At 41.0% G+C, this 13907-nt stretch overlaps 1 protein-coding gene across 1 annotated transcript in view; it reads right to left on the reverse strand.

The window, feature by feature from the left end:
- LOC138223970 (NACHT, LRR and PYD domains-containing protein 12-like) overlaps nt 1-13907 on the reverse strand; it is a 514121-nt gene that overhangs the window by 479965 nt on the left and 20249 nt on the right. The window contains exons 3-6 of the mRNA XM_069180151.1: nt 10885-11139; nt 9778-9828; nt 8678-8728; nt 6146-7898 (exon numbers count right to left, since the gene is read on the reverse strand). Of these exons, the coding sequence (XP_069036252.1) occupies nt 6146-7898; nt 8678-8728; nt 9778-9828; nt 10885-11139 (2110 nt within the window). The remainder of the gene's footprint in view (nt 1-6145; nt 7899-8677; nt 8729-9777; nt 9829-10884; nt 11140-13907) is intronic.

Raw genomic sequence — 13907 nt, forward strand, 5'->3', positions numbered from 1 at the left:
ACTATCTGAATGGAGTTTGCATGGTCTCCCCAAATTAGTGTGGGCTTTTCTCCAGGTGCTCTGGTTTCCTCCCACAGTCTAAAAACACACTAATACTGTAGGTTAATTAACGTCTGGGAGAAAACTGCCCTGGTCTGTGTGCCTACAGTATATCTATGTGATCTGTGATGAACTGGTGTCCAGACCAGGGTTTATCTTGCCTTGTGCCTGTTGCTTGCTGAGTTGGGCTCTGGACCCCATGTGACCCTGTACTGCAGTGCTTCCCAGTCCTGGTCCTGGTGACCCACACACCTGTTGGGTTTTGTTCCAGCCGAGCCCTCAGTTACACAATCCAACTTTTTCATTGATCTAATAAAAAGATTAATTTGAAATATTTGTTTCCATGTGTAAAACTTTGTTGGAGCGAACAAGTCTGAACAGACCAAGAGGGGAAACCGGGGGGCAGTCCAGGGTCCATGTGCCGGGAGATCCATCCGGGACAGACAGGGTTAAAATCCGAAAGGGGATCCAGAACAGGAACAGGGAGTAAAAACCAGGGTAACAAGGCCAGGCACTCTGAGCCACAGACTCGGATTGTCAGGATGCCCTTCTGAAGCCTATGCCATCGGGTCTCTCCTGGACCCGCTGGTATGTGGGCTTCTGGGCGTCCATCTTCCAGAGCTGAGCCAGGAATAGTGAGAGCACCAGGCTTAAATAAGGAGACAGAACAGGGGGCAGGTGCATGTAATTAACTAAAATACGAAAGGGCCGGAGCGCCCTTAAGAGGATGGATGACTAATTATCGAATCAAGGTGGGATGGAATGAAAAGCAACAGGTACTGTATGTGGGTCAAACACTGCTGTAGTAGACAGTGTGAATAGGGAATGGGTGGATTATTATTTTTATTGTTACCTGAAGTTACTCTCGAAGTGTTTGTAGAATCTAAAGGTAATAGTTAACACCTGGCTGCTTTCAACATTTACGGTTCTTGGGAACTGGGTTGTTTGCTGAGTATAAGATGACTTGAAACACCTTGGTTTACCTTGGTTAATTAAGTTCTGGGTAAAAGATTCAGTGTCAATCACTAGTCCAGGAAGACAGCACACAGTGGCAGGTAGAGGGAGGAGAGACGGAAAGAGTCTCCAGAGGGAGAATGAAAGAATGCAAGAGCTCCTTGTGTTGATCTGCCTTCAAGACCAGGTTCCAGTTCAGTATTTAAACCTTGGTAAGAGAGCTTGCCATTCTGTGGTTTTTAGGAAAATAATTTTCTGTATTGAGAAACCTTAAGTTAAAAATAGAATCTCTTATTTAGTGGATGTATTTTTTGGATTATGGAAATATAATCCCATTCACTTTGTAGCATCCTTAAGATTATGTTTAGTTCAGAAGGCAGATTTCTCTGCTGCTGGCCTCTGTAGACATTGTATAGGTTTTGCATAATTAGAATCACTGTTGTGGGATTTTCAGATTGGTCAGGATGTAGGACATATTCTGTTACACTTCATAACTGACCCCTATAATTCAAACATCACAACAGTGACTTGTATTAACCCAAATTACAGCAGTGAAGAACAGAACAAACATGAAAGTTCAGATGATCGATCACAAGTACTGGTGTTCAACCTAGTCTAATGCCTCTCTTGGTCTAGTGAAACGACACCAGTGAACTATTTTGGTCCTTCACAATGTGGAACTGCACTGCTGCTTTCTCCACTCTGATCTCTGAACCTGTCTGCTTCTACTTCCTCTGCAACAGCCTATAATAGAGGGGACCCCATCTCTCGCTTTTTTCACTGCACGTTTTGAGTCTGTGGTCACCCTCCGTTCTCTGGTCTCTAGGTTTCTCTCTTCCCTAGTGACCATTACAATCATTGTAATAAAAAGGGCAATTAAACCCTCTTTAATCAGAATTGAATCCTTGTCTCTTGTCTCATCTGTGTCAGCTTTCAGTTGCTGAAATCAGAGAGCAGAGTTGTTCATCACAATACAAACCCAGTAATCTGGAGACCACCAACAAACCAAAATAAAAATACTTTCTAGTTCATAACAAGAGGGCAATGGGTTAATTTCAAGTTAATTTCACACAGATCCCCTTCTTTGCCAGCTAATTTACCACTGACCTCCTGCAACAGACTACAGGAAACTGGGAGCCCAACCAAGATCACTAACTGATCTACACTACTAGACAGAAGGTCTTGCAAGCAGCCTGGGCAACCAAGGGATTTACTGTAAATACAACAGTGCTAGTATGTACACTGAACAGGGCTTTTCTGCGAACTGACAAAATGAATGACATCAGTACTGTTACGATCCATGCCTCCCGGCAACGGAGGAGGCAGAAGTAGGCGTAGCCCCTATCCATCAGTGCACCTATTAGTTCTCCCATTCACCACCACACCCCCGTCTCATCCTACTTAAACACCTGTCCTTCCCTACCTCGTTGCTCAGTATTGGTTTTCCCTTTCGAGCTTCCCGGTTGCGCTACTCCTACTTCTACCCTGTGTTCGTCTTGGCTTTCGGTTTGCGGTTTTTCCCTTTGGACTTCGGCTTTTCGGATCTCGGTTTGGCTTGGTTTCTTTCACTCTGTTTCGGATCACTGGCTACCCCTGGATTATTGGATTGATCTACTGACTACGACTTCGGATCACGCTTCGGCTTCGGTACTCGTTCCCTTTCGGATATCTGGCTTCCCCTGGACTCTCAGCTCGTTCCTACGATTACGGCTTGCCTTTGTTCGCTCCTGCAAGTGGGTTCACTCACTGGTTCGGTCCCTCGTACCGAATCCCTAACAAGTACAGACCCTTCTGAAAACAGCTCAAGGATGAGCTTTAAGGCTTCTGTCACTGACTGCTCCACATGTACAGTATGTTGACCCTGAGTTTGGAGTCTAAATGGAACCCAAGATACTTGGTAGTAGTGACAACAGGAACTTCCTGTCCTCCTAAAATAAAGAGCATCAGGTCCCTTAAAAAACAAATCCACAGACTTTCCATTCAGCAGAATTTTACTGGAAGAGCCCACTTGTCAGTGGACATACTGTATCAGCTCGAATACTGGACAATGGTGTGTCCTGGGACAGCCCAACTTCAACAACACATCCTGAGTGTTAATATGGACAGTGCTTTGGGTGGGCATGTTTTGGAGGAATAGATATGGAGAAATCTCACCCCCTTGAGGTACAACTGGGTTTTGTTCCAGCTGAGCCCTCAGTTACATAATTACATGAGGTCAGTGTTGTGGAGACATTCAGCTGACTCTGTGCCAGCATGTCTTCTGACCAGGGCCTGACCAGGGCCTGACCAGGGCCTGACCAGTTTGTCTTCAGTGTCCCCAGTTTGAATGTTTATATCTGGGTAAGTTATTAGAAATGATCCTTTCCTGATTAAGGAACTTAATAAAGCCACGTTTGTTAAAACTTTATTCTTTTCCAGATCATTTAAGTAAAACATTTCTTTTAGGTCAGTGGTTACTGTGTGTGGTGTTGGAATTTTTCAGGCTTCTATCATGTGTCTCTCAGCTCCGTGAAGTTTCCCCCCACCCAGTCAATGTCCCCCACAACCCCCAAGGTTGTGATCAATGTTTTGATGGTTGCATTAATTTAGTACATCACAGGTGTATGACTCACTATATTAAGTGATAAAGAATAGAATATGGGTTGTTTTCACCACTCTATTAACTGTTATAACAGATACAAAGTTGAAATATCTTAAACCTACTGTGTTTCACTCCTCCCACAGTATGCCCAGTGGGTGTTGTTTTGATTTACTGCAGGTAGTGGGGATGTAACATATTTGGGGGCATGTCTGGCATCTTTGATTCATTTTGCATTTTGTGCATCCAGGAGATTTTTTTTGCAGATGTAGATTTTCATTAAGGGATACAGGGGTGTGATCCATTTATTTTAAAGAGATATGTGTCAACAAAGTTTTAAAATTTTGTGACATTTAATGGTGCTGCCCAGTCCTTTTTGTTCTTGCAAATATTTTGTATTTTCTGGACCAGACATTCTGTGACTCCAGTGTGTTACTGCAAGGCATAGAGAAGGAGTATTTTCACTACTTCCTGTGCATTTACAATCTCATTTAATTATTGGATTTGTTAAGGTAGATGCATGACTACCCTTCAAATTAAAGGTAGCTTATAGTCTGGGAAATAACATGGCTTGTGGGAGAGTGTTGCCTCTCTTGAAAGTTTTAGATAAACCAGAACTTGTGACCAATTGGGATCGACTGGCACACGTGTCCTGAGGTGTTTTCTGTGTGTCGTCATATGCTCACATACTTGCACCTGGAACTTGCAAAGGTTTGTCTGTTTATGACACTTTTGTAGCTGCTTCAGTTAGGGAGGATAAGATTTCTCTGACTTCTCCAGCTTCTCAAACTCTGAGCTGTGGTTGTCACGTATTCCGCATGCACTCACAGACGCCATCACATTCCCACGCGCACCAATTTAAACAGGCGCCCACGCCACAATTAATCTTCCCATCGCCTTTCAATCCCATCACTACTTTAACCCTCCCTTACCATCGTTTATTATTTTGGATTCTCCCTGGAGCTCCCTAGTGCGTGTATGCTCCTTTGTAAGCTTGTTCTCTCCCTTACTTCCTGACTCTCGCTAGATTCTGACCATGTTTCTGACCACGAAGAGCAGGATGGGAAGAGTAGCCAAAGGGGGAATTGAGGGCTACTGGCCAGCACGGGATGACCATCTGGTGCAGTTGCTCATTGTTGTGGGTTTGTCTTGTGTATCAGTCCTAGTCTCTGCCTAAGCTGCTCCTTCCTCCTCCTGCTACTGCAGAGTATCAGACATGGGCTCTTTCTCACTTTATACCTCAGCTGCTCCTCTCTTCTACCGCGTCTCCTCCTCTACAATTGTTTACTGTCTGTGCCTCCTCCTTTCTGACTCTCCTTTCAGTGCCTCCTCCTCTTCTTCTGTCTTCTGTCTGTGTCCTTCTCTGATACTGATACTTTTATCTACTATCGATGCCTTCTTTCTTCTTTCGTATTGTTTACTGTGTTTCCTCTTCTTCTATTGTCTCCTGACAATATCTTCTCCTCTCCTTATGTCTTCCATCAGTGTCTGCTCCTCTCCTATTGTCTCTTGTCTGTGTCTTCTCCTCTCCTATGTCTCCTGTATTTGTCTCCTTCCAATCTTCTGCTTTTAGTGTCTTCTTCTCTTCTACTGTTGCCTGTCTGCTTTTCCTCCTCCCCTACTGCCTCCTAAATAGAGATGATTAAATCTTCCAGTAGATGACCAGCCAATGAGCAACATCCAGAGCTGGGAAAGACTGGGTTTTACATTTTGATTAGATTTTAAATTTACTGCACAACGGATTTTTGGTGCTCTGCTCTCTCAATCCGACTGGCATTCTGACAGCTTTACCAACCTCATGATCCATTGTCTGATTCTCAGAACTTGAAATGTTCTCCAAGATACCAGGCTGACAGTGGCCCCATATATAAACATTTCTCTACACAAAGAAAATCTTGGGACTTTAAGATGACTATTACTTTGCTAATCACTGTTATATTTTCATCAGTACACCTAATTATCCCCAAGTACAACAAAATGCAAACCAAGGTTGACTTGATTGGACCTAAGTCCAAATTTGGAGCTTTTCAAATTCATACACTAACTGTGAAGCAGTTGCTGAATGAATAATGTCACATTATAGATCTCAAGAGATAACTTTTGATAATGTTTAGTTCACAAAAGTGAATCATAATTTAAAGGTTTTAGAGTATCTTAATGTTGAATAATGTATGAAACTGATTAACATAACAAGGCCGACCATAACTCCGGGGGGCAGAAAGTAATAGTCACCGTTTAACCCTCAAGTGAACTGTCAACCATTTTGTATTATATTGATTGTTTCGTATATACTATATAAGCGTATATAAACGTATATAAATGTTTGTTTAATAAGCATACAATTTAATATGAAACAAATGTGTACATCTTATATTTCAAATATGTGTGCTTCTTATTCTGTCCAATGGCTTTCTCATAGTAATAAAGCAGTCGTGCAATTTACTGTTACAATTTAAAATTGACCCGGTAAATTTAAACACCATATTATTATGCTCTACATTTGTCTCCCATGTCTTTGCAAATATTTTAGTCCATTTCTTCAAAGTGAGAGCTATGAATTAAAATCATACTTACCTAAGGGTGTTTGTTATCTTTGCCATAGGCATGAATATCCGTACACACTCCTCTGATGTAGCATATTTACTCATGTCAAAGTCATCGACCTCTTTCTCAGACAGCAGTGAAAAATAGGCGAGTGCTGAACACTGGGAAGGTGAGAGACTTTGTCCTGAATGTTTTACTTTATCCAGAGTCACACTGAACTCATCTATTAAAGACTTCTCCTTCAGTTCACTCAGACAGTGGAAAAGGTTGATGCATCTTTCAAGAGAGGAAGTTTCTCTGATGAGTTTCTTGATGAATATTGCTGTTTCCTGTATGTCACTGGAGTGATCTTGTGTGTGTGACAGGAATCCCTTCAAAAGCTCCTGGTTGTTCTTCATTTCCATTCCCAGAAGGAATCGGACAAAAAGATCAAGGTGGCCATTTCTGCTCTGGATGGCTCTTTCCAGTGCATTTTTATTCAGAGTGAGCTTAGATTTTCTTTTTAAAGTGGAAGTCTTATCATTTTTCTTTAGTGGGTTAAAATTGTGGTTGTGATAGGATCCAAAAACATACAGAGCTGCAAAATACTCCTGGACAGTCAGGTGTAAAAAACTGTACACCCTTTCCTGAAAAAAGACTGAATCTTGTTTGAATATTTCCTTGAACACCCCTGAGTAAAGTGAACAGTTGTTAAGATCAATGTTGCATTTTTTCAGATCTTTGTCATTGAAGACAATTATGTTTTTCTCCAGACTTTCAAACGCCAGCTTTCCCAGCTTCAGAATTGCTTCGTGATGTGACTTGAGGACATTTTCTTTCTCTTCCTTTGCTGTTAGTAAGAAAAGCAAGAAGTTTGTATAGAAATCTGTCACAGTTCTGGGACTCTCCCCACTGTTCTCTTCCAATGTGTGCTCCAGAAGAGTAACTACAATCCAGCAGAAAACAGGGACAAAGCACATCATGTAAAGACTCCCCGGCATCTTTATATGTGAAATAATTCTGTCTGCTAGAGCTCTGTTCTTACACTTCTTTCTGATGTACTCTTCCTTCTGCTGGTCTTCAAACCCCAGGACCTCTGTCACCCTGCAGATGTGCTCCAGAGGGATCAGACCTGCTGCAACCGGTCTGGAAGTGATCCAGATGAAGGCATCATCAGAAAAGTTCCTCTTGATGAGGTTTGTTAACAACATGTCCACTGAAGTTTGCTTTTTCACATCAGACCATCTCTGGTTTGTTTTAAAGTTAAAAGGATGTTTGCTTTCATCCAGACCATCAAAGATGAACAGGACTTTGTGGCCATCTAAAACATTATCAGAGGATTTTAGTTCTGGGCAGATATACAGAACTAGCTCCTGTAAACTAATTTCTGATTTGATCAAGTTTAATTCACAGAATGGAAGAAAAAATATAAAATCAAAGTACTGGTTGTCTTTTCCAGTAGCCCAGTCGAGAATGAATTTCTGCACAGAGAATGTTTTCCCGATGCCAGCAACTCCCTTCATCAGTACTGTCCTGATGGGTCTGGTCTGTCCTGGCCGTGGTTCGAAAATATCGCTGCACTTGATGGAGTGGATCTCTGATTTTGTGCTTTTGGAGACAGTCTCTACCTGCATGACCTCATGTCCATGATTCACCTCAACACAGCTGCCCTCAGTTATCCACACGTGTGTAAAGATGTCATCGAGGAGGGTCTGCTCTCCTGGCTTAGCAATTACCTCAGACACAACTTCAAACTTCCCCTTTAGAGCTTTCTTGTGTTTGTCTTTCAGTGTCTGCAGCCACCCTAAAACAGACAGAACACGATAGTAAAGGGACAGTCAGAGAAGGCAGGAGAAATACTGACAGTGTAATATGTCTGTAGAATTAGTGTCCAAGAAGGACACACAACACACCTGTTGTAAGCAGGTTGATAGATATAAATAAGTAAAACAAACACAAAACAGCCATAAGGTAAAAAATATTGTATTTAAAGTGAAAAGAAAGAAATACTCAAAAGCAAACAATAGCCTAAGCTCCTCTTAGAGCTACTTACTAGACCTCTTCCCAGGTCCCTCACTATCAACAGCTAAGCTGCTTACCGGCTCTAAAATAAAAGCCTCCACACAGTTCACACTAATTTATAAAGGCCTCTGCCCCTTGGGTTTTTATAAGTCCATAGTTTGGTTTGCTGTGTTTTTTGCTAAACAGAATTTGTTATTCCCTTCTCTGTATCTGTTTGCTTGCTGGTTTAAGTCATGTAGAGTCTTGCAGTTAGAGAATGAGTGAGACTGGCTTTCTTTCTGATTTCTTTCTGTACATTCTTTAAATGTTATATTGAACAGAAACCCATTATCTGACTTAGTAAAGCCAGTGACCAGCCCTGGGCTCTATCTTACACCAGTTTCCAGCATTTTACTGAGCTGAGATTTTCATCAGTGACCTGTCCATTCTGAAGGTGTTCAGAGCCCATTCCCAGGTGATCACAGGAGCTCTACTCTGTGTGGTTTAGTGAAATAACACTGGATTAAACAGCACTTGGAAGAAAGAAAAATTCACACTGAATATTTTAAATATTGGACCAACCTGTACCATGTGTTTGAGAACCTGGAGCCTGTTGGCTTTCTGGTGAAGGAGCTGTAACAATACAAAGAGAGTTTTCACTCCCTGTTCTGTTAAAGTAATAGTGACTGGTAGTTCATTCTTGACTATGACTGCTTTTGATCAAACCCATCCATATTCATGTTATCTAGAGCTCACCTACTCTTACATCACACTATGTGTTTCTCTTAATTGAATAGGTCTAATCATTGTGATATGTGAGTATATAAATTATATAGTTTTGCCACCTTGTACAAGGTCTATGTATAATGATAGCAAGTTGTTTTAAAATACAAGTAAATAAAAAGTAAATATTAACACAAGAATAGTTGTTAGTCATTGTAGTATATTCAGTAAAATGCACAATTAATCACTATGTACACTACATACTATATACAAGTAACATATACATAATTATATGTTTTAAGTATAATAAGATCTAAATAAGTAAAACAAACACAAACAGCTATAAGGTAAAAAATATTGTATTTAAAGTGAAAAGAAAGAAATACTCAAAAGCAAACAAAAGCCTAAGCTCCTCTTAGAGCTACTTACTAGACCTCTTCCCAAGTCCCTCATTATCAACAGCTAAGCTGCTTACCGGCTCTAAAATAAAAGCCTCCACACAGTTCACACTAATTTATAAAGGCCTCTGCCCCTTGGGCTTTTATAAGTCCATAGTTTGGTTTGCTGTGTTTTTTGCTAAACAGAATTTGTTATTCCCTTCTCTTTATCCGTTTTCTTGCTGGTTTAAGTCATGTAGAGTCTTGCAGTTAGAGAATGAGTGAGACTGGCTTTCTTTCTGATTTCTTTCTGTACATTCTTTAAATGTTATATTGAACAGAAACCCATTATCTGACTTAGTAAAGCCAGTGACCAGCCCTGGGCTCTATCTTACACCAGTTTCCAGCATTTTACTGAGCTGAGATTCTCATCAGTGACCTGTCCATTCTGAAGGTGTTCAGAGCCCATTCCCAGGTGATCACAGGAGCTCTACTCTGTGTGGTTTAGTGAAATAACACTGGATTAAACAGCACTTGGAAGAAAGAAAAATTCACACTGAATATTTTAAATATTGGACCAACCTGTACCATGTGTTTGAGAACCTGGAGCCTGTTGGCTTTCTGGTGAAGGAGCTGTAACAATACAAAGAGAGTTTTCACTCCCTGTTCTGTTAAAGTAATAGTGACTGGTTGTTCATTCTTGACTATGACTGCTTTTGATCAAACCCATCCATATTCATGTTATCTAGAGCTCACCTACTCTTACATCACACTATGTGTTTCTCTTAATTGAATAGGTCTAATCATTGTGATATGTGAGTATATACATTATATAGTTTTGCCACCTTGTACAAGGTCTATGTATAATGATAGCAAGTTGTTTTAAAATACAAGTAAATAAAAAGTAAATATTAACACAAGAATAGTTGTTAGTCATTGTAGTATATTCAGTAAAATGCACAATTAATCACTATGTACACTACATACTATATACAAGTAACATATACATAATTATATGTTTTAAGTATAATAAGATCTAAATAAGTAAAACAAACACAAACAGCTATAAGGTAAAAAATATTGTATTTAAAGTGAAAAGAAAGAAATACTCAAAAGCAAACAAAAGCCTAAGCTCCTCTTAGAGCTACTTACTAGACCTCTTCCCAAGTCCCTCATTATCAACAGCTAAGCTGCTTACCGGCTCTAAAATAAAAGCCTCCACACAGTTCACACTAATTTATAAAGGCCTCTGCCCCTTGGGCTTTTATAAGTCCATAGTTTGGTTTGCTGTGTTTTTTGCTAAACAGAATTTGTTATTCCCTTCTCTTTATCCGTTTTCTTGCTGGTTTAAGTCATGTAGAGTCTTGCAGTTAGAGAATGAGTGAGGCTCATTGTCTATAGTTGTTCCACCTTGTATAAGGTCTATGCATAATGACAATAAGTTCTTTTAAAATACAAGTAAATATCAACACAAGAATAGTTGTTAGTGATTGTAGTATATTCAGTAAAATCCACAGGTAATCACTATATACACTACATACTATATACAAGTAAGCAAGGAAGTGAAGTTTGTCATTTTTGCTATGTGCTAATGAATGTTTATATGATGACAGATGACATTGTGAGAAGCAAGGATAGAATTAAAAAACAAGAGAAAAGAGTGAGTATGAATGAGAATGGTGCTCTTACCCAAGTCTTTGACAAGAGGTCTGTAGTTCTTTTGCAGAATTGTGTAGAACTTGTTTTTCACTGTTGTTCCCCCAGAATCCAGGACTTTATACAGCTCTCTCATTTTGTCCTGAGGGATTGTAGCAGCATGGACCCTGCTGTAGCTCTCCTGATGGATCATCTTTTCTGAGAGCAGTTCATCCGCTATGGGTTCAACTGGGTTCACCCTCTGAATGAGAGTGACCCTGTGATTATCCACAAACTCAACACCTTGGGCTGAACAGCAGGGAGAAAGAGTAAGAGACAGAGACAGGAAAGTGAACATGGGTGAGGAGAAGTGTAGAGTTAAAGAAGAATGTGAAAGCAGAAAAAACGTTTGTTGTTCTTTGGATAGTGCAACATGATCCTTTAACAGTCGCACATACAGTCATGTGAAAAAAAGTACACCCTCTTTCAATTCTATGGTTTCATATATCAGGACATAAAAAAATATTTGGTCCTCTAAAATTAGGTAAATCTAACAGGTAACAAACAACACATAACAGATTCCACTGTGTCATTTTTTATTTAACAAAAAATAAGCCAACATGCAGAAGCCATGTGCGAAAACTAAGTAGCTTGTAGAACCACCTTTAGCTGCAATAACTTGAAGTAATTGTTTTCAGTATGAGTTTATCAGTCTCTCACATAATTTTGGAGGAATTTTGTCCCACTCTTCTTTACAACATTGCTTCCGTTCATTGATGTTTGAGGGCATTCGTTTATGCACAGCTCTCTTAAGGTCCTGCTACAGCATCTCAATGGGGTTGAGGTCTGGACTTTGACTTGGCTATTCCAATACCTTGATTATTAACCATTAACCACTAACACCTGTAGCACTGAAAGCGTTATGAGCACCATCCCCCAGGCCAGGCTGACCATCACGGCTGACCAGGTGAAGAAGGAGCTGAAGAGGCTGCACCAGGGTAAGGCCACAGGACCAGATAACATCTGTCCCAGAGTTCTGAGGGCCTGTACTGATCAGATGAGCGGAGTGCTCCAGCGACTGTTCAACCTGAGCCTGCGCTTGGAGAGAGTCCCGGTGCTCTGGAAGATATCATGCCTGGTCCCGGTACCAAAGAAAGGGCGCCCCTCTGTCCTCAATGACTACAGATCAGTTGCACTGACTTCTCACGTCATGAAGACACTAGAGTGGCTGGTCTTATCCCACCTGAGACCCCTGGTCAGCTCATCACTGAACACCCTACAGTTCGCCTACCAGCCCAGTGTTGGTGTGGAGGATGTGATCATCTACATGCTGCAAAGGGCAGCATGTAGACCTGGACCTGGACAGGGCTAGCAACACTGTAAGGATCATGTTTTTCAACTTCTCCAGTGCCTTCAATACCATCCAGCCCTTACTTCTAAGGAGGAAACTGAAGGAGATGCAAGTCGATGCTTCCATGACCTCGTGGATCACTGACTACCTGACAGGCAGACCACAGTCTGTGAGACTTCAGAACTGTGTGTCTGAACAGGTAGTGAGTAACATAGGGGCACCTCAAGGGACAGTTCTTTCTCCATTCCTCTTCACCCTCTATACTTCGGACTTTAAGTACAACTCAAAGTCATGCCACCTGCAGAAGTTCTCAGATGACTCTGCAATTGTGGAATGTATCAATGGTGAGCAGGAGGAGGAGTACAAAGGACTGGTCAGCAGCTTTGTGGAGTGCTGTGGGGTGAACCACTTGGAACTGAATGTAACAAAGACAAAGGAACTGGTGGTAGATTTCAGGAGGAAAAAGGTCAAACCTACTCCTGTCTACATCCACGAGAGTGGCGTGGAGATGGTGGACTTGCTGGTTTAAGTACCTGGGAGTGCACATTGACGATAGACTGGAATGGTCCAAGAACATTGAGGCCATCTATAAGAAGGGACAGAGGAGGCTCAAGTCCTTCAATGTATGTAGTAAGATGCTACATATGTTCTATCAGTCGGTGGTAGCGAGCGCCATTTTCTACGCAGTGGTATGCTGGGGCACTGGGATTAGAGCAGTGGATTCTAAAAGGCTGAACAAGCTCATCAGGAGAGCAAGCTCTGTCATTGGGTCTGACCTGGACCCCTTGGAGGTAGTGGCTGAGAGGAGAATGGTGTCCAAACTAGAGGCCATCATAGACAATGTCTCCCATCCCCTCTGTGACATGCTTGTGGAAATGAAGAGCATGTTCAGCAATGGACTGATTCATCCACGGTGCGACAGGGAGCGCTACAGGAGGTCATTCTTGCCTTCTGCCATAAGACTGTACAATGCATCCACCTTGCGTCTGGGCAGAGGCAACATTGACAGTGACCTGTTTCTGGACTGAAAGGATCTACACATCTACTGCTACATCTGTTCTCTTTCTTTTCTTTTCTCGTTTACAACTCGTTTACAACTTTTCTCGTATTACAATATATGCCAGGGACCCGTGCAATACATTTATATTTATATCTATATCTATATTTACATCTATATTTATATTCATATGTGTGATACGATTTTTCCGCGTGCTGTTCTGTTTTAGTTTGTTCTTTGTGTGTCCGGACTGTGAGTAACTCTTTTAGTGCACCCCTCACTGTACTGATTGTATTGTATGTATTGTACTATTATTATTATTGTATCATTCGTTACACTGGCATAGTGTTAACACACACCTGAATGCTCCAGACTACCAAACTGCTAAAAGTGCTGCTTTTATAGAGGTGGTCACACTTCCTGATGATCAACTAATCAAATGCATTTGATTAGCAGCAAATGGCTGCTAATTGACTTCTTAAGTCCTATGGAAGCAATAAAGGTGTACTTATTTTTTCCCACATGGTTTCTGCATTTTTGCTTACTTTTTGTTGAATAAATAATGACATAGTGAAATCTGTTATGAAGTTGTCTGTTATCTGATTCTAGATTTGTCTAATTATAAAAGTTGGTGAGGACCAGACGATTGTTATTTATACCCTGATATGTAAAACCATTGAATTTTTTTTAAAAGAGGGTGTACTTTCTTTTTCACATTACTGTACAAAC

The sequence above is a fragment of the Lepisosteus oculatus genome, chromosome 18 (genome assembly GCF_040954835.1).
Source record: "Lepisosteus oculatus isolate fLepOcu1 chromosome 18, fLepOcu1.hap2, whole genome shotgun sequence".
NCBI lineage: Eukaryota > Metazoa > Chordata > Actinopteri > Semionotiformes > Lepisosteidae > Lepisosteus > Lepisosteus oculatus.